The 21207-nt window shown below is 44.8% G+C and overlaps 1 protein-coding gene across 1 annotated transcript in view; it reads left to right on the top strand.

Moving 5' to 3' along the window:
• Positions 1 to 21207, top strand: part of Adamtsl1 (ADAMTS like 1) — a 380631-nt gene that overhangs the window by 321892 nt on the left and 37532 nt on the right. The window contains exons 22-23 of the mRNA XM_041652363.1: positions 9884 to 10063; positions 13366 to 13500. Coding sequence (XP_041508297.1) covers positions 9884 to 10063; positions 13366 to 13500 — 315 coding nt within the window. The remainder of the gene's footprint in view (positions 1 to 9883; positions 10064 to 13365; positions 13501 to 21207) is intronic.

Raw genomic sequence — 21207 nt, 5'->3', positions numbered from 1 at the left:
CGCATAGACACAATAGAATTTTATGAAGCTGTAAAGAAAAAGGAAAGTAGGAAATTTTCAGGCAAATGAGTGGAGCTAGAAAGATTATATGGAGCAAGATAACCCATACTCAAATAGATAAACACCGTATGTTCTCTCTCATGCATGGGTCTTTAGATCTGGTACCTGGAGTACCCGTAGAAGTAAAGACGTTAGGGAGGAGGCATTGGAGTGAGCAATATCTTAAAGTAGATGGAATAGCAGAGTACAGACGATGTAAAGCGAGGGGTAGAGAACTTAAGCAGGGATTGTGGAGGCAGAGGAAGAGGGGAGGATTGAATGAACAGGAGATTGTATGGAAACTTACTGCTGTGTGAGCCAATTTAAAACTGTAAGTTGAGAGGGAGAGAGTTACAGGGGAGCTTTCTGAATGATGCTGTGCCGGAAAGTCCAGAGTTCCTAAACAAAAACCCCAGGGTCAGCTTAAAGACTTCTCATTATGAGTTGATCAGGGACACTCCAGAGGCCCCCAAACTAGACAGACTCTTGCCTTTCTCCCCGGTTGCCCACTGGAACTATTTGGCAATACCCTGTTGTTAAAAATGCTTATACCTTGGTTGCAATGTATATAGAAATCAAGTTGGAATCCTAGACCCAAGACCCTTCATGTCTGTGCCACACGATGGGGGAGAAGTCTTGGCAGGGACCCCTTCCACCAGCACTCAGGCTGGTGTTTCTGTAGACAGGCACTCCTCACCTGATCACTGTGAGCATTGGCATCAGAGAGAGGACAGAGCCTCTGCCTAGCATTGGTGTTGGTAAGAAGGAAGACCAGCAGGGGAAGAGACAACAAAACAAAAAATTAGACCAATGGTTTTCAACCAGTGGGTTACAGTCCATTTGGCGGTGAAACAACCTTTTCCCAAGGGTTGCCCAAGATCATCTGCAGATCAGATATTTACAATTCATAACAGTAGCAAAATTACAGTTATGAAATAGCAACAAAAATAATTTTATGGTTGGGGTTACCACAATGCAGGGAACTGTATTAAACAGTCGAGGTATTAGGAAGGTTGATGACCCCTAAATTAGACATCATAGAAAGATGTCTTGAAAGCCAGGTGCCAAATCAGGAAGAATGTGGGGGAACCTCAGACACGAAAACAATGTTTTGGTTCACTGTATGTTGCAACCAAGAACTGGTCCCCTGGACCTCATACAGAAGTTCACTTGATGACCTTTGCCTAACTATGAGGTTATGGTCAGATTTGGGTTGGGGTTTGTTGCAGGGAGGAACATGTATGTGTGGAAGCCATCCAAACACTGACATCTTCACCACTCTCCTCCTTAATTGTTGAGGTGGAATCTCTAACCCTTAAGCTCTGCATTTGGCTACTGATCCCTGGAGCTCAGTGGCTAACCGGTCTCACTGAAACATTACAGATTTTTGTTTTGTTTTTACCCACAGAACCATGTATATTAATCCTGATCAAAACTTAAATCTTTCTTTGTGACTCAGGCATTATTTATGCCTGTTGTTGGGTTATATATATATTCAAATTAGTTGAGGGAAATCCCAAATTTGTTATAATGAACTGGTTGGATAGGGACCTGAACCTCATTGCGTCTCTAGCCAGTGTTCTGGAAACACTGAGAAGTGTGACATGGCTCGGGAACTGTTTTCATCTGCTGCTTTGATGGCTCCTCTGTCCCTCTCCCACTCCTCATCCTCTCCATTGTGCCTCTAATCGGGGCTCAGTGCCCTTCTGTTAGGTAAAATTCACTGAGCTGTAGTAACATCCTCAGGGACTGGCGATACATTAGACTGGCAATAATGCAAGTCCTTCTAAAAGGCAGGGTAGTGACCTCCCTAAAGGCTGCTGGAGGAAGGACTGTCTTGTGAGTTCATTTGTATCACTCATGGACAGTATCTTCCTGACCATCTAATCAAGGTTAGATCAGAGAGCTCCTAACCCAAGGAAACACAGATGGTTAGACACATGAAGCTCCCCATCCGGGGAGAAGAGAGGTTAGGAAACACATAATAATATAGCACACAACATAGGGGTCGTCATCATTTCCTTAGTCTAGAAGAGCAGGGTGGTTTTGACATGTCAGGAAATAGAGAAAAATAAGATTATGTGCTCAAAGTTCTTCCCTGTGATGGACACCTTAGCACAGTTCCTTTATCACTGTTCCTTCCGCTTCCCTTTCCACCCCCTCATTAACATTTGTCTATCCTGAGCCTGATTGAAAGGATGTATAAAAGTCTATGTAAAGAACATCTCACGCATTACCTAGACTGCTTGACATCCTCGCATGTTTGAGCCATTAGCAGTTTCTCGTTAGCGGACTTTTCTCACACATGTGCTCTCAACTTGTAAAATGCGCCTCACGCCTTCTTCCCAGCCCTTCGCATTAAAAACACCAAGCAGTGAGTATGATGGAGATTTTCCTTTAAAAGCGATCCAGCCTACTCTTCCATTCTTAGGAGCGTTCCCTATGTGGTAAGAGTTCAGAACTGAGGGAAAGAGCAATGGAGGAAACACTGCACAAATGGCCTGGGGCAGAAAGAGCTTGCCACGTTTGACAAAGTGAACTCTGGCTGGGCTGTGAGATACGGTTGGCAGTGGCAGAGATAAAGAAAGTGCATGAAAACTCAAATCCAAATGGATTAAAGACCTCAATATCAGTCCGAACACACTGAACCTGATAGAAGAGAAAGTGGGAAGTACTCTACAGCACATGGGCACAGGAGACCACTTCCTATGTATAACCCCAGCAGCACAGACACTAAGGGCATCATTGAATAAATGGGACTTCCTGAGGCTGAGAAGCTTCTGTAAAGCAAAGGACACTGTCACTAAGACAAAAAGAAAACCTACTGACTGGGAGAAGATCTTCACCAACCCTGCAACTGACAAAGGTTTGATCTCCAAAATATATAAAGAACTCAAGAAACTAGACCGTAAAAGGCTAATCAACCCAATTATAAAATGGGGCACTGATCTGAACAGAGAATTCTCAACAGAAGAACTTCAAATGGCCAAAAGACACTTAAGGTCATGCTCAACTTCCTTAGCGATCAGGGAAATGCAAATCAAGACAACTTTAAGATACCACCTTACACCTGTCAGAATGGCTAAAATAAAAAACACCAATGATAGCCTTTGCTGGAGAGGTTGTGGAGAAAGGGGTACACTCACCCATTGCTGGTGGGAATGCAAACTTGTGCAACCACTCTGGAAAGCAGTGTTTCGGTTTCTCAGGAAATTCGGGATCAACCTACCCCTGGATCCAGCAATACCACTCTTGGGAATATACCCAAGAGAGGCCCTATCATACAACAAAAGTATATGCTCAACTATGTTCATGGCAGCATTGTTTGTAATAGCCAGAACCTGGAAACAACCTAGATGCCCTTCAACGGAAGAATGGATGAAGAAAGTATGGAATATATACATATTAGAGTATTACTCATCAGTAAAAAACAAGGACTTCTTGAATTTTGCATACGAATGGATGGAAATAGAAAACACTATCCTGAGTGAGGTAAGCCAGACCCAAAAAGAGGAACATGGGATGTACTCACTCATATTTGGTTTCTAGCCATAAATAAAGAACATTGAGCCTATAATACATGTTCCTAGAGAAGCTAAATTAGGTGAATCCAAAGACAAACACATAGGCATCCTCAGGAATATTAACCTTCATCAGGCGATGAAAGGAGACAGAGACAGAGACCCACGCGGGAGCACCGGACAGAAATCTCAAGGTCCAAATCAGGAGCAGAAGGAGACGGAGCACGAGCAAGGAACTCAGGACCACGAGGGGTGCACCCACACACTAAGACAATGGGGATGTTCTATTGGGATCTCACCAAGGCCAGCTGGCCTAGGTCTGAAAAAGCATGGGATAAATCCGGACTAGCTGAACATAGCGGACAATGAGGAATACTGAGAATTCAAGAACAATTGCAGTGGGTTTTTGATCCTACTGCACGTACTGGCTTTGTGGGAGCCTAGGCAGTTTGAATGCTCACCTTACGAGACCTGGATAGAGGTGGGCAGTCCTTGGGCTTCCCACAGGTCAGGGAACCCTGATTGCTCTTCGAGCAGATGAGGGGGGGGGACTTGATCGGGGGAGGGGGAGGGAAATGGGAAGCGGTTGTGGGTACGAGGCAGAAATCCTTAATAAATAAATAAATTAAAAAAAAAAAGAAAGTGCATGAGGCTAAGAAGGAGACAGGAGCTAGATCTCACCAGTGCTCATAGATCATGCTATAGGATTTTAATCTAAGAGCAAGGGATGCTTCTGAAGGGTTTGATGATGCAGGATTGGTAGTGTGGACATGAATGGAGTGTAGCAGTTAGGGTTGGCTGGATCCTAGCATAGAGTAAATTCTAGTATCCCCCGATGTATAATGGATCAGATAGAATCGATTATCAGGACTCTTAATCCTGTTCAGCTGGAAGGCCTCTGCCCTCACTCAGGGTCATGGGGTGCTGGGGCCTTCATTCTGTTGAAATCCTGAGGTCTCCTGGGATACTCTCTATCCTGTGAACAGAACAAGGGCTAGCTGGGAAGGCTCCTGAGGGCCAGAACAAAAGAGCCTTAGTCCATGATCACTTCCAACTATGAAAGATACTGAGAAATACCCTCCTGCAGCACATGCGAAAAAAATAAAAAGGCTTGGGGAATCACTACTAGTGCCTGCCACTGCTCATGAAGAGGAATACAAAAAGAAAGTTGAAAGCCTCTTGTCTGGACTGCTGTGGCTCCTTAGACTAGTCGCCAAAGCGGACATTTGAATTACTGTATCCATTCTCCTTTCTTACACCAAGCCAATCCCTCCACACACACACCCTAAGAAACTTCCAGAACAGATCATGTAAAAGTACACCGTTGGATGCCCCACCTCAAGGTGCTGACAAGCTGCCATGGTGAAAGCCGCCCTCCAAGTATAACAAATGGTCCAGTTAGCAAGAATATCCTGTCTGGGATATTAAAGAAGAAAGGGATATTATAGCATCATGCTTCCTGGCAGCTCAGGGCAGATTAAAGGCACTAATCCTTATAATCGGATGCCATTACCAGCCATTCTGACTAGACCCATTTATTGATCCTTCTCAGCAACAGGGAGAACACTGTGTTGCTGTTAAGAAATGCCACAAGGGGATAAAGCAGACACAGGTTAGTTAGCGTCCCCTTTGTAGACACAAATAATACCCAGGAATCCGGTGTGGAGCCTGCACAGAGATTGATCAGCAGCAGTAAAGCCCCAGGCTGAGCTTTGTTGCCGAGTGTGTTTTCTGCCATTTCTCAGCCCAGTCTCTCAGTCATAGCAGATGGAGGGGGAGAATGTTTCCACAACGTGGCTGAACCTTCCAGCAGCAGACCACTCACGCAGCTTCTAGAAGGCCCCTCCTCACAACAGTTCTGGTGCTGCAATGGCCACCAAAAAAAAAAATACAATATGATTATATTTAAAAGGCAAGCGGTTTAAAAATCCTAGCAAGGCACTTCAGATGCCCTCAGAGAGGCAGTCTGGTGTGACAGCAGGCTGTGGTGTGTACTTGTTGAGGAAGGGATTCCTGACACCGAAGGCGTCTCCACTTTGATCTCCACCCTGAGACTGGTAGGTTACTGACTGACCCAGGGACAAGAAACTGCAGAGACCAGCTATTCTGCTCCTGAGTCATCAAGGACCCAAACTATCGTGATGATAGGAAGAGTTCTTTTATTTTATGTGTATGTTTTTATGGTATGTCCTTGTGTGGAGATGCATGTACACATGTGTGGCTATATCTTAGGAAGCCAGAAGCTGATTCTGGGTAGATTCCTCAGTCTTTGCTATATATATTGAGGTAGGGTCTCTCCCTCAACCTGGAGCCCGAACACTTGACTAGTGCAGCTAGCTTGCTTACTCCGAAGATCCCATCTCCACTTCCTAAGCTCTGGGATTACAGGCAGGCTGCCACACCTCCCCTGTCATTTACACAGGTGTTGGGGATCCCAGCTCCAGTTTTTAAACTATGCAAGCATTTAAGTCATGGAGCAATCTCCCCAGATTTCTTAATCTCGTTGACACCCACGTTTCTCCTCTGTGTAATAGAATTGATAATAGTACCTGCCCTTTTGAGATCATTATGAAAAATAAGTGTTTACATCTCTGCAGTGTTTGGCTTATAGTAAATGCTTAATTGCTATTATTTTTAGTGATGCCTGTGGACTATTTTTGCACGGCTCATTGCACACCCAGTTGTCAGGGTATTCTAAACATTGGGTTTAGGCTAGTGTGTCTGCTATCTTTCCAAGGTGTTTGTTGGCATGTCTAAATGGCTAATGAGAGAGAAGTGGCGGGGGGGGGGGTGCTATCTCTCTAGGATCTTGCTTGTTTTTCTCCCTTCTGTATTCTTTGTTTATCTTGTCAAAACTAGTCATAGAAGGGCTGGTTGTCATTCCAGACATCTTTACAGAGTCATTCTCTACCCTAAGACTCCTAGTTCCAAACAAGAAATCCCCAAACTGTGGCAGCAGCAGTAATCCACTGAGAAACTCACAGTTCGGGTCTCTATGAGAGAGTCTGAAGAAGGTTGCTACTAACAGACCAGAGAAGGGTTTCCATAGCATCCTCTTCTTGGGAATATTGTAGGGACTGGAGGTGAACGTCCCCCTGTCGCTATCCTAAACAATTCCATTGCTCCCATGAAGCCCTGATCTCACCAGAGAAATCACCCCTTCCAGAGTATACCCAATCTTGCCCTCACAGAGAAGCCTGACTCCATGGGTCACGAGGCAGGGACTAATACAGAAAACAGGAAATTTTGAATCTCCCAAGTGCTACAGGGAAGCGATTCGACGCAGGAGGGGAGAGCCCTCATAGGAATGATTTCTAAGACCCCATTTTCTCTATGTTTTTGAGAGAGAGATGACTAGAATTTTTTTTCTTCAACCACTTTCAGAGACTTTCCAATAATTTTTTTTTTTTTTAATGTGAAACTTCGAGCTCGGGGTTCAAAGGTCTGGCTGGCACGGGCAAACATGACGATGCACTTGCTCTCCCTAGTGGCGTTACAATGAAAACTCGGCTCTTCTGCCTCTCACCTGTGTCTGTTCTCAAGGTGTGTCTAGAGATGCTGTCTGCCTCTTTCTGGTGTGCCCAAAGCTTGTATCATTTGAGCTGAATCAGAGTATGTCTCTCCCTGGGATGACAAGGCTTCAGAATCCAAGTCTGCATCTCCTCCCATTAACTCTTCTGTTCCTGAGCAATGTTAAGACAAATAGTAGTAAGTGCACACAACTCTTTGGAGAAATTGGACCCCTAGTCGTAAACTGTCTATCCAGGACAACGCTGCCTTGTCCCAAGGACAAAATACAACCCTGCTCTGGGAAATCATTAGACTGAGAGTCTAGGTCTTTGGCTTTTCTTGGCATTGACCCCACTTTCCAGTATTTGACATTCTAAACATTACTTGCATGCTTGCTGCAGAGTTCTATGAGCAAACTGGACTAGGCAGCTGGCTGGATGGTGTAAGAGATGAAGTTTCTGTGGCCTGCAAGCCTGGGAGTCAGCACTCCCAACTTTAGTCTTCCAGCTCCCTTGGAGCCTGTCCTCTTGTGGAGCCTCTTCAGAAGGCCATCTGGGAACTCTTGTCACAGACTATAGACTGCTTACCTGCATGCCAACTTCAAGGAATCTCCCCCTTGAAGTACCTAGAGTACAGAATCTGACTTCCAAGGATAGGCGCACATCTCATACACAATCTCCCTGACTCTTGCAGACAAAAATATAAGAATGGATTGTGGAAGAGCAAAGTCCTCTCCTTTGGTCCATTTCCTACTCTGCTCCTGATATCACCATTTTGTGTTCTCTAGTTTTGAGAAGATACCCATTGTCTTGGTCACCTTTCTGACATATAACAACACACTCAAGATACCAGCTCATAAGGAGAGAGTGTCTGTTCACTGGAGGTTCTGGAAGCTTCAGTCTATTGTCAGTTGGCTTGTTGCTTTGAGGCTGATTCTGTAGTTACATAATAGATCACAGGATAGATGTATAGAGGAGTAAAACAAAACACTTTGGAGCCAGGAAGCAAATGAATACAGAGGGGCCTGGGGTTCCATGATTTTCCTCACAGGTACCCCCCCAACAGACCATCTACTAGGCCCCACTTCTTAGAAGATCTACCACCTTCCAGTGGTGCCAACCAGAAAACTATGCCCTGGAAACATGGGACTTGTGAGCACACTCAAAATCCAAATGCTAGAAGCTGGAAAGATGGCCCAGCGGTTAAGACTGTATACTGCTCTCACAGACAACATGAGTTAGGTTCTCAGTACCCACATCAGGGAGCTCACAAACTGCCTGTTACTCCAGCAGATTTGATGCCTCTGCCATGCCCCTTCTATAGGCACCTGCACTGGCATGCATATACTCGTATATAAATGGGCATGCATACACATAACCTTTCTCTTAAATCTAAATCTGGCAGCTTAAAAAATATATAAGCATGTTTCTATTTATTTATTTAGTTAGTTAGTTTTGACTTTCAAGACAGGGTTTCTCCGTAGCTTTTGGTTCCTGTCCTGGAACTAGCTCTTGTAGACCAGGCTGGCCTCGAACTCACAGAGATCCACCTGCCTCTGCCTCCCGAGTACTGGGATTAAAGGCGTGCACCACCACCGCCCGGCATAAGCATGTTTCTATGTAATGTCAAGTCTAATAAGGACCCAGCAGCTTTCATTTGTCTGGGTCAAACATATATTTTATATCTTGGCTTTACTTTTAATATAATGCCTATATAGAAAAGTGGATGCATCAGCCAAGTGAACACCCCACAGCCGGCCATGTCCAGGTCAAGAACTGACATTGCCAAAGACCCAGCTTTTGGTTCTCTCTCTGTCACCACTCCCTATATTCATTGCACTCCTCAGAGGAACCACTCATCCCCCTGCCTACAAACAGCCTATATTAATGCTACTTGGTTTCCTGGTTTTGCTTTAATTAAAATAGTTACATAAGTTCTCTCTTCCTTCTCTTCCCTCCAATCCTTCCCGCGTGCCTCCCCCACTTATTTTCCTATCTTCCACCACTCTGCTACTCTCTCTCAAATTTATGGCCTCCATTTCTTTGTCACTATATATATGTGTGTGTGTCTGTGTGTACATATATATGTATACATATGTGTATATACATTTCTAAACATAAAAATATAGCCTTCTCAGGCCATTCAATGTTACTTGTATGTATGTGACTTCTAGGCTAGCCACTTAGTATAGGAAAGCAGTTTGGGGGCTCTTTCCTGGGGAAGACTATTTCTCCTGCTCTCAGCATTCCTTGGCGACCTGTAGTTCTTTGTCTGGGGTTGAGGCTTCATGAAATTCCCCTTTCCACACTATCGTGTCTATTGGTGTGGTCCCTGCTTAGGTCTTGCTAAGCAGGCATATTGGTGAGACTTCCCATGTGTATAATGTCACCAGCTTTTTACAGACATGAAATCAGACAGTGTAATATACCTATATGTGGCTTTTCTTACTGAGCACGGTTGGGCTCAGTTGTAGAATTTTCATTTTCATGAGGTATATACATTTAGTTTTTCCATTTTAGGGTGTTTTCTCCAGAGAAGTTGGATATTCTTTTCACTTGGCAAGAGTCATTTACCAGCTGCTACTGTTCCCTCCTCCTTTAACTGGCCTCCCCCTTCCTGCTTCATCTCTTAGAAGTCTTAAAAAGTTCTAGAGACAAGAAGAAACCCAAGGTGTGATATTTGGTTTGGCTGAAGGACAGTAGAAGACGCCCAGGCAGATGCTTCCTGCAGAGCCTGGTGGGGTGGCCAGAGGCTCTCAACATCCTGGATTCACCTGCCATTTGTCTGATAGAAGCATATTTTTGTCTCCATAGGTGTGCCTGAAGCTGAAGTCACTTGGTTCAGAAATAAAAGCAAACTGGGCTCCTCCCACCATCTGCATGAGGGCTCCTTGCTGCTCACAAATGTGGCCTTCTCTGACCAGGGCCTATATTCCTGCAGGGCAGCCAATCTTCACGGAGAACAGACAGAGGGGACACAGCTCCTGATTCTAGGTAAAAAAAAAAAAAAAATCTCAAAACCAGTCTCATGTGTACTGGGGGGAGTGCTAACCAACCCTTCAGCTCCTTTCTCCCCCTTACTGAATTAAGAACATAAAATAGGCCCAATGTCCCTTTATTCCCTCCTCCCATAACCGCCCATCAAACAGAAAACACAGAATTTGGGACCTGCCAGAGCTGAGTGTGCAACCTGGCTCCACCTTGTTGGTTAACCTTTCTGGCATTAGATAACTCAACAGGTCACTCTCCTTGCTGAATCTTAGATCCTGAGGTCTATGAGAAATCCGACACTTGAGGATTGCCCACATTGCTGGGGAACAAGGTTTGTCTAATGGAGCTGGCAAAGAAAATGACTTTTAAGCCCCATGTTAGGTTTTTCTTTGAAGTGCAAATGAAAAACATGCATTAAAAATTTCTTGTATGTAGCCAGGTGGTGGTGGTTTGAGTACTTGAGAGGCAGAGGACGGGTAGATCTCTACGAGTTTGAGTACAGCCTGGTCTATAGAATGAGTTCCAACACAAAGGAATCTTGTCTTGGAAAAAATAGAATTTATATGTGTAAAAATTATTTCATCCACGCATAAGAACTCCTTATTAAAAAGTCTATCACAGATCCTTGTGTAAAATAAACATTTACAAATAGGAACAGTCCTGCCAGGCAGTGGTAGCCCATGTCTCTAATCCCAGCACGCGGGAGGCAGAGGCAGATGAATCTCTGTGAGTTGGAGGCCAGCCTGGTCTACAGAGCAAGTTCCAGGACAGCCAGACCTGTTACACAGAGAAACCCTGTCTTGAAAATAATAAATAAATAAATAAACAAACAAACAAACAATTCCTGGGCCACCATCCACCACGATGTTTCCCAAGAACAGAGCCTGGACATCTTACAAGCTCCATCCCCCATTGCCCACACACCTCTACTTCCTTTCCACTGGTTCAGGAATGGATAGATGAGATAGAAAAGAAGCTTCTAGATGGAGCCTTAGCCTTTACAAATAGAGCAATAGTTAGAGCCCATATGCTGACTTTCTCACCAAGAGAAAGCTGTCATTCTAAGAGCGGGAAGCAGAATATGAGAAATAATAATTAGGTGTCACATATGTGCACGTCAGCGTCCACCGTGGCCCTTTTCTGGGGGAAATAAACTTTACACTTCAGTTTTCACACCCACAGCTGATGATGAACCCTCGCCCCTGCCCACTCAGATTTCAGGGGCCCAGCTGTGGTCTCATCTTGCTGGTGGCTGCGTAAACCTCCAGACTTCATAGGAAGCCGCAGAACATTGGCTCAGAACAAAGGAGGATGTCCGTTGTTTTCCACTGGGTTCCATCGACTGTGCCGCTATTCTGGGGTTGCGCTGAGTGGCAGTACTCCCTGGTGGGGTTTTCCTCCCTGGTAGCCCTCCCTTGCTTCCTCTGCTAACAGAGATGGAAGCCTGGGAGTGCTACTGTGGCATCAGCATTGAAGTATTTTCTCTGAGCCAGTTCTTACTGCATCCCAAATAGAGTATGGCCATCAATGTGGCTGAAGAGCATGGCACCTTCCCCATCATACTCAAACCTCCCAAGAGAAAACAACCACTGTTCAGATCTCTATAAGAAGTCTTGGTTCAGTTAACAAATGTCAACATGGAAATATTTCCTTTTTTATCAGTGACAATATGGCTTAGTTTATATATATAATTTTTATTTTTACATGCTAATCCCAGTTACACCTCTCCTCCCACTCCCCCCAACTTTCCCTCACCCTACCAACCTCCCTATCTGTTCCTCAGAGAGGGTAAGGCCTTTCATGGGAAGTAAATGGATTCTGTCACATCACCATGTTGAGAAAGGACCAAGGCCCTCCCCCTCATGTCTAGGTTGAGCAGTTTCTCTTCATAGAAAATGGGCTCCAAAAAGCCAGATCATTCCTTAGGGATTGCTCCTGGTCCCACTGTATGGTTTAGTTTTTAAAGGGGAAATTTTGTATATCAAACTAAAAATTTCACATCAAGTCCTGTGGCTTAACCTGTAGTCTAAAAGTGCGACGTGGAATGATATGGGCATTCATTTTTTCAGTCATTCATGTGGGCAGCCGACAGATACTTGTTGAGTGTTACCTCTAAGCCCAAGTTAAGTGGACACTGGTGGAGTTTGAGGGGAAAATGAGGAGGTGTCTCCCACTGGAGAATTCACATTTCCCCTGGGAAGGTAAAACAGGCACACACATACACACAAAGAATTGCCGTAGAAGCCACAGAAACATAAGCAGGGGCTGACATTTGGCCCAAAGAGAATAAAATGTTTCTCAGATGAGACTAGCCTTCCCTTTTTGCTTTTAATAAATACATAAAGGAGGAGGAGGAGAGGAATAAAGACACTGACGATGGCTGGTTACTCAAAGAGATCTTTATAACGAGGCAGCTAAGGCCCAGCAGGCGAAGGACTAGCCTAAGTTAATCAATGGCACAGCCACAGTTCAAACTGTGGGTTCATAAATGTCAGCATGTTTTCCCTGTGAAAATGGTTGAGTGCCCTATGTCTCTTAATCATTTCATCACTGTCTTCTCTCTGTGATGGTCTTCGTCAAAGGCAGAAAGGTAAACAGGTTGCTCCTGAAGTAGACAGCATCAACATTCACGTACATGTCTAATGCACACTACCACAATGCCAAGCACATGAGGGGCCTGTCCAAACCTACCTCTGAAGACTTCAGCCCTGACTCCTTAGAAGCATGACACCACACAATAGCGTCCCCCTGCCCTGCTTGGGCATAAGAATTACACCCCAAAGCAAATGTTCACAACTAGATTGCCTCACACTGAAAAAGACACTTCTACAAATCCTTTTAAATAAGTCCTTGGATAATGTTCTAGCTGTGGAGACAGTTACAAATTGCCTCATTCCTAAGGATCTTATGAGTTAAGTAAAGAAATTGGTGGAAAACTATTTATCTTACACCTTGGCATATAGTAAATGGTAAAATCGTCCTTCAAAAAAAATATCATCTTTGTAACGTGTTTCAATTTATCTATATCGTTAGAAAGAGCCAGTGGGGGTGTGCTTGGAAGCGGTAGAAAATGAGAACTTCTGAAATTCACAGGCCTGGTTCTGATTACAGATCTTATTATTCCAGGCATCAAATATTAACTTTGAAATTCAGACTCACCTTCATAGGTATACCTTCTCTCTAGGAAAAATGAAGTCAATCGCAACCGCACCTATCTTACACACGGGGGTACTTGCCTATTCTCTGTCTCCTTTAACACAGCCGGCATGCTCTCACCTCCCGATTCCCCATTTGTCTTCTCCCAGATCCCCCACAAGTCCCCACACAGTTGGAAGACATCAGGGCCTTGCTCTTAGCCACTGGACCGAACCTTCCTTCAGTGCTGATGTCTCCTGTGGGAACACAGCTGGTCCTGGATCCTGGGAATTCGGCTCTCCTTGGTGAGTCCAACCCTCTGAAACATTGGGCAGAAATCCAGGGCTGGACAGGATTTATGGATGGGTGACTGCCTGCAGGTGGGAGGGGGGCAACAGTGGGGGGTGGCCAACAGGAAATCACTAAATTGCCTACAGAATCCAGACTCACCAGTGGAAACTTGGCTGACTTTCCACACGAGGTGAGTGCGGCTCTCAGTCTGGACTCCGGTTTGTCTGGATTCCAATATGGCCCCTCTTGGGCTGATGCCACGGCCCAGACCCTCTCCTTCAGGGGGACTCACTGAACTCTGAGAAGGGGGTAGCAGAAAAGAACCCCTTCTGTGTCTCCTCCCCACCATGAGCCCTCTAACCTTTTACTTCGAAACCGCGAGAATGAGCTTTTAAAGACAAAGTTATAGTGTTAGTACCCTAGAAGCCAGCAATTTTGTCTAGACCAATTCTCCCCATGCAGAGTCTACAGCCAGCCCAGACAGACTTCCCGGGGCAAAATCTCCCTGTTTTGGAGCGCTGGGTAACCAAGCTATTGCCTATATAACTGGTACCATCCAGTAGCAGTCTTTTCTCTGCCTCTGAGTTCCGGGCTCCTCACTCTGGAATCATGGCCTGAGGCATGGAAAGTACTTATGCATGAAAGAGAACAGGGGTCCAGCGGTGGTGGCACACGCCTTTAATTGCAGCACTCGGGAGGCAGAGGCAGGCGGATCTCTATGAGTTCGAGGCCAGCCTGGGTTACAAGAGCTAGTTCCAGGACAGGCTCCAAAGCTACAGGGAAACCCTATCTTGAAAATCCAGGAAAAAAAAAAAGAGGGAGGGAGGGAGAGAACAGGGAAGATGTGGAAAATCTGCATGCCATTCTCTTGATAGTATTATGGGCCTAGGACTTTAAGGCTGGTTAGGAAGAAAAATCAAAGTGATTAACCACTTTTATTTTTAAGCCCACAAAATAGAGAAATTCTTTATAGTATATCCCCCTGAATGTTGATAACTGTAGCTAGAATTACTCTCTTGGCTCCAAGTTTAAAGTGCCTCTGTTCTCCCATGTCACACTGGTAACTGCTTATCAGAGAGGCCAAGGGCCTTAGTGAGTTTAGAATCAGAGTATAGAAAGTTGTCCTTCCATTTCCATTATCATCTGAAATTAATGAGGAGCCATTATACCTTATCAGCAGATGAAAACGCTTCTGTCTTCTCTCTCCTCGGTAAAAGGTGAGACACTGATTCAATTCACAAGCGGCCCTTGGTTCCCACTACGTTTCTAAATACCTGAAAATTTTGGCATCGTGGTTTTCCATAGCCCACTGATGGGAAGCTCACACAGCTCTAAAGTTCAGTTCCTTGGCGCTTGCCGAGGATGAACTTACTCCAGATTCAGTATGTGCTTTGCAAGCATCTTTGTTTTAGACTCCTTGCTATCCCCCTGTTAGTTACAGCACAATACCTTCCAAAGGGCATAGTAACTGCTGATCATCGAGCTGAGTAAGTCTTTCCAGTCACTCAGGTACCACTCCACATGCAGGACAGGTTCATCGACTCATACCTTTCCGCGATAGCCGTGGTTATTTGTGTCTCATTTTAGCCACGGGCAATAAGGATTTACTGTGCTTGCCGCTGCATTCCACTGCTGGTTTCTGATGCTTTGTTACCTTAGACTGGTGTTTAAATCTAACAATTAAGACACCTGACTATTCCAGCCTACCCCCAGATCCAGACTGTTCCATTTGAAGGAGACAGTGAGCCAGTGTTCATAGAGTCCCTGAGTGTAACCGCCTGGGCAAAAACCAGTGCTGTCCCAGCACTGTAGACCTAAGGGAGCGCTGTGTGCAACTGTGGAGATAAATTAGGATTTGGAAATTGTGTCAAATGTCAGGACTCTGAGAACTAGGTTTCCACAGACCAGAGTCTCCAGTGCTGTAGAAACGTGTGCTAAAGAATGGGTGTGATTCATTAGGCAGAATGTGGGAGAGTGGGCACTTGGGGTTTAGAAACAGATAGAAGGAAATGGTGTCATGAATCCTGAGGGGGAAAATGTGCAAGGTGTTTATTAGGGATCCTTCTAGAAGAACCGTACAGCTCCTTTGTTTTGCGGCTAGTGATGAGCAGCCAGACTGGAATAAAATCCTCAAGATAAGCAAAGCTCAGCCAGAGTTCAACTCCACAATAATGATGGCCTCTGTCCATCTCGAGCTTCCCCTGCTATTTGTTCATCCATTTGTTCCCAATTGGACAGGTTTCCGACCCTGGCTCCTCTGCCTGGGCCCTCTGTTACAAGAAGCAATCCAGGAAGGCAGTTTTGTGCTGCATCCCTAAGAAATTAAAACAGTAAGGAGTAAATTGAGGAGCATCTTGAACTCTGGGCTGTGATAGGGTGTGAGGATGAATACTTGGAGGTTTTTAATTTTTGTATTGTGTGTGTGGTTGTTTGTATATGCACATGAGTGTGGCCAGAGCCCTTGGAGCTGGAAGTATAGAAAGTTGTAATCCTGCCATGGATGCTGAGAATCAAACTCTGCAAGAGAAGCGATCATGATTAGCCACTGAGCCACCTGCCCAGCTCCTAGCTTTTGTTTACAAGAGGATGATGTAGTAAAAGAAATGTTCAAGATGAATCCATCTAGTACTCTGAATGATTGATCTTATTTCAAGGGTAATGTGCCATTAAGCACTCCTCCCACACCAAAGCATCCCTGATTATGGTGCCTTTTGTCGCTCAGTACAGGCACTGCCTGGGAACTCATGATTATCCAAGCCTGACCACTTGATTCTGTGGATGAAAGCCGTTTGACAACCCAATTGTAGCCAGCCAGTGGTTAGACTCAAGTAGTTCTTGGTGTATGGGACTGCCTATAACCTAATCATGTACTGTGGTACCACGTGGTTCAGTGGCACAGGAGCAGTGGTTCCTGGACTTTAATTCTCCTGTTTCCCTAGAGGAAGGGGAGAAGGAGAAGCTATGTCTCAGAGCTAGCTCTTGCTCACTGAGACTTGAGTGTTGAGATTCCACAGGAATCTATTTCCAGAAACGGCCGATGTAGTTATAAGACCCAGTGGCTTTGATTTCACTTCAGGCCCAGCTGCAGCTGATGGAATAGCAACTGAGTCAGTCCTATTAGCCTCACTTTCCATGAGCGTAAAGTGGGATTTAGGACTCAAGCAAGTTCCTTGCTGCTCTTCACTCTTGACCCTGTGGGTGAGGTGTGGGAACTGGTCCTGGAGTCTGTGCTGCTCAGGGGATTCGGCCTTCTTGATCCACTGCCCTGGTCAACACAAACACTACTTCTTTGCAGCTTGATGGTAGTCATACTTCCTGCAGGGACCTCAGGGGTATGCCAGTTTCTCTAGATGGCAGAGCCGGTCTGTGCCATCGCCACCTTTGGCCCAACCCTAAAGCAGTAGCCTACAGGCTCCATTTTCAGAGCAGAAATATTGCAGCCCCTCCCAAGGCATCTCAACTGTTTGATAACTTAGAAATGGTTTTAGGAGGACTGCCAAAGTCCATTGTATTCACTGATAGAGTAGGATCTTTGATTGTTCTCAAATAGCATTTGCTGGGGTATTAATTATCATAGCAGTGGAGATCACCTGTAGGATAAGTAGAAATCAAATCAAAAAGATGAAAGAAAAATTACCTAACAACTCAACCCTGGGGTAATCTGTGCTAATCCTTTTGTCTTAAACATCAGTGTAGAGCCTTTATATATTCTATCTAAAATTATATATATTCTTCACACTGGCTTTATGGTTTCAAACACTTGGTGATATCCAACAAACATCTTTCTATGTCTCTAAATCTTTTCGATAATTGTATTTTTCATGGATGTATTGGCAAAAGATGCTCTGTTTTATTGAATTAAGTCTCTGTTGGATTTTGTGCTCTTTTTAGTCTTTTCACTATTTTTAAAAATCAATATAATGATTTTTTTTCTATATTCTCATGTGACCCTTGTTGACTTGGGATCAATTTCTAATGGTAGATTTATTGTTTCAAAGCTTTGTACTATTTGGGGTCTTACTACATATTATCAAATTTTCCCCCAGAAAAATTATGTCCCTCTTATATACCACCAGAACTAAATGAGAGAAAGGGTCTCATCTCAAAATTAGTATCTACATGACTTGTAACCAGTAGTTTTTACATTTACCACTGTAATTGTGTGCACAATGGTGTATGATACAAAGAAACATCATAAGTACATTCTTGTTTTATTCCTTTTGCAATTTAATACATTTGCCAGTCTCCTAATTTCATTTAGGAAGTATTCATGTCATCTTTTGTTTATCACAGCCATTCTCTTTATTAACTTACAGGACACATATGTTTATATATGTTTAACCATCTGGTTGATATGAAACAAATCACACATAGTCTAAAACAGAAATTGCTTCTACACCCAACGGACTAAACCTGTAGCATTTCCAGAGTTACCTTCAGCCCTTTGGTTTTTGTTGTGTTCTCTCCTTTCTCGATCTTCTCTTGTCCTTGCAACCTTGCTCTTCCCCACTCCTCCCAACCCAGCCGACCACTGATCTGTTTTCTATCCAGCAGAGTAAGCAACTGCATTGTCTCCAGGATTACATAAAGGGATCAATGCCATTGGGAAGTCGACTTCTTATGTGATGCATTTTTATTTTGACAGTTTCATGTGTGTATCCCAAGCCCTGTGACCACACACACACACACACACACACACACACACACACACACACACTACCCTCCCTCTCCTAATCCTGCTCACCTACTTCTTCCCAGCTCGGGCTTCCCTCATCCTTATAATTCTTTATCCTCATCTCTGTTAGCACATTGCCATAGAGCATTTCTCCTTTTGCTGCACAGCACTCTGTGTGTGGAGTTCTTACAGTCTGTTTTAGTCACTCCTCAGTTGAGAACCAGAATGGTCACTTCAGCTTCCAGTTATTAAAAATGCAGCTGGCATGAAAATGCATGTCTTCGTCTTTGGACTGACCGCCGAGGGGTGACATGGCTGTGTTATATGGCGGGTGTGTAAGAGCTGAGGTAAGGGACACACTGCTTTTCAGAGGGGCCTGTTCTTTCACATCCCCATCAGCACATCCTGACCTTCCAGGTCCTCCGCATCTTTGGCAAAGCCTGCCCTCCTTGCTGTCTTAGTTTTAGGAAGCCTACTAGGTGTGTAATGATCTTGCTATGGTTGCATTTGCATTTTGCTAATAACCAGTAGTATTTGGCAGCTTTCCCTGTTTACCATCCCAATTTCTTGGGCAAAATTCCAGTTCACTTGTTTTATCATTTTTTTAAGGTGAGTCTTTCTTCACTTGGAATTGAATCTTCAAAAATCTTTATATGATTTGAAAAGCTGTTGTTAGATACATAATTTTGAGATATTTTTTCCCAGTCTGTGGCTGACATTTCATTCTCTTAGTGACGTTTCTTAAGAGTAGAAAACTGAGATCTTGGGTCTGTATTATTTTTAGATGTGTGGTAAGAAACCTTTATGTGACCCAAAGTCTGAAATATATTTGAGGGGGGTTCATTGCAGAGTTCCAAAAACTATTCATTTTGTAATTGTCACTGTATTAAGCTACATCCATTCAGTGACCTGTGTGTTGTCTTCAGCAGTATCTCCATCAGAGTGGAGCTGAATACTTAGCACACAGGCCATGTGCTCCCTGCACCTAAGGTAGTCTCCATCTGCCCTGTGCAAGAAGCATCTGCCACTGACCTGGTACCTCCTCATTTCTGACAATAATGCTTAGGTCTGTGATGGGAATCACAAATACCACTTCACAGTCACACCCTTTCCACTCTCACTGTGCCCTGGCACTGAGTTAGGCATTCTTCCTAAGGTCTAAGACCCTGAAAAGCAGAACAAATGAAGTTAGGAAAGAGGAGAACTAGTTCTATAAGCAAGCCCTGGGTTTTCCCCAGGTGACTCCAGCAACAAAATACACTGCTGTGTGTGGCTTATGAGAAATAGTTCAGGGTTGTAGAATTAGCTCAGGCAGTAAAGTACATGTTGCAGAACCATGAGGACCTGAGTCTGGGCACCCAGCATCCATCTAAAAAGTTCAGTGCACTGGCATGCATCTCTGTGGGTCGGTGAGAGACAGCTGGGTCTGTGGGACTTGCTGGCTAGCTGATGTGGCCAAATCAGTGAGCTCAGCTTCATTTGCTAAACTCCTCAGAAATAAGATAGATTCTGAGAAATGGATCCAATGCTATCCTCTGGCTTACACACACACACACACACACACAAAAGAGAGAGGGACGGAAGGAGGGAGGGACGGAGGGAGCGAGAAGTTGAGTATACCCCCTCCCCAGTATATTTTATTTAGACTCACAGCCTAAGTAGGAGTATCAGAATTAGCTCTCATGGTTTGGCCACCTACTCTCTAGGGCAATGGTTTTCAACCTTCCTAATGCTACAACCCTTTAACACATATTGTTAATTCATGTTGTGATGACCCCCAATTATAAAATTACTTTTGTCGCCACATCATAACTATGATTTTACTATTATGGATCATAATGTAAATATCTGTGTTTTCAGATGGTTTTAGGGGAGCCCTGTGAGAGGGTCATTTGGCCTATGAAAGGGTCGTGACCTACAGGTTGAGAATCACTCCTCTAAGGCCATTCTCTCCTTTGTGAGTGAACAAACTGAACTCCACCGACCTCAGAAGCATCCCTCCTAAAGGCTTGTGACCAGGTCCCACAGGAGCCATTTTCTCAAGCCCGATGATTTTACAATGAGCTGGGAGAGCCAGTGACTAGTTCATCATCTGTACTCTTAGCCCATCTCCCCTGCAGGGCTCCAGCCCATGCCCAACCCGCAAGTGCCCCGCCCACACATGTCCCGCCCGGACCACAGCAACACTGGCACGCTCTGTGGTGCAGTGGCATCAGACAGAGTCCATGCACCGTTCTTTCTGATGGGTCAGGGCCCATCAGGCACCGGGGCCTAGGCCCACAGGCTGTGCTCAGACAGTTGTGTTTCCACACTGACTACCTGTACATGCCTGCAGTTTCTGAACATTCATGTTGAGCATGTTGAGCTGAGAACCGCAAAGCTCAGGTGGCCTGGAACCTCTGTTGAGAGCAGTGGTGACCCATGATCTCCTCCTAGAAGGTGAACGTTTCTTTCTCTAGCAGAGTTAAAACTGGGCCACTGATGTAAGCAATGTCTCACCGATGGTGATCCAAGCCTGGAGCATACAAGACCCATACAAGAGCTGGAGTCTACAGACGGAGCTCCACGGTGTTCGTGTAGAAACCCCCCAAAGGAGAAGGGTACATTAGCAAAAGAGTTTAGCATGTGGGAGGGAGGTTGCCGGCTACAGTCAGGGAGCCAGGAGAGGACGTCTTAGAGCATGGCCCGTGAGCACTGCGTATGTCTGCTGGGAGGGATGCTGCGGGCATCCCCAGCTCCAGGAACAACAAAGAGGCCAGAGTGGCTGGCGTGGAGTTACACATAGAAGAGACGTTATGGGGGTTGGGAGCCAACCAGAGAGGCAAGAAGGCAGAGGGCAAATTTTGTAAGGCCTTGTAAATGGTCACGTTAAAACAACAGAGAAGAATCTATAAATGTCCAATTTATAAACCGTCTCGATATTGCATTGAGCATCGTGAGCTTTTCCAGGACGAGGCAAAGGCAAGCAGAAGTGGTTTCTTTTATTGGAAGCCATGTGGCCAACTGCATGCTGTATAGCTGACTCCAGTAAACCAGAGGCTTATCA

The sequence above is a fragment of the Microtus oregoni genome, unplaced genomic scaffold (genome assembly GCF_018167655.1).
Source record: "Microtus oregoni isolate MIOR12 unplaced genomic scaffold, Mior012 000005F_ref0000423, whole genome shotgun sequence".
NCBI lineage: Eukaryota > Metazoa > Chordata > Mammalia > Rodentia > Cricetidae > Microtus > Microtus oregoni.
Note: the sequence above shows the minus strand (reverse complement) of the source record. Positions and strands in the feature narration are given on the sequence as shown.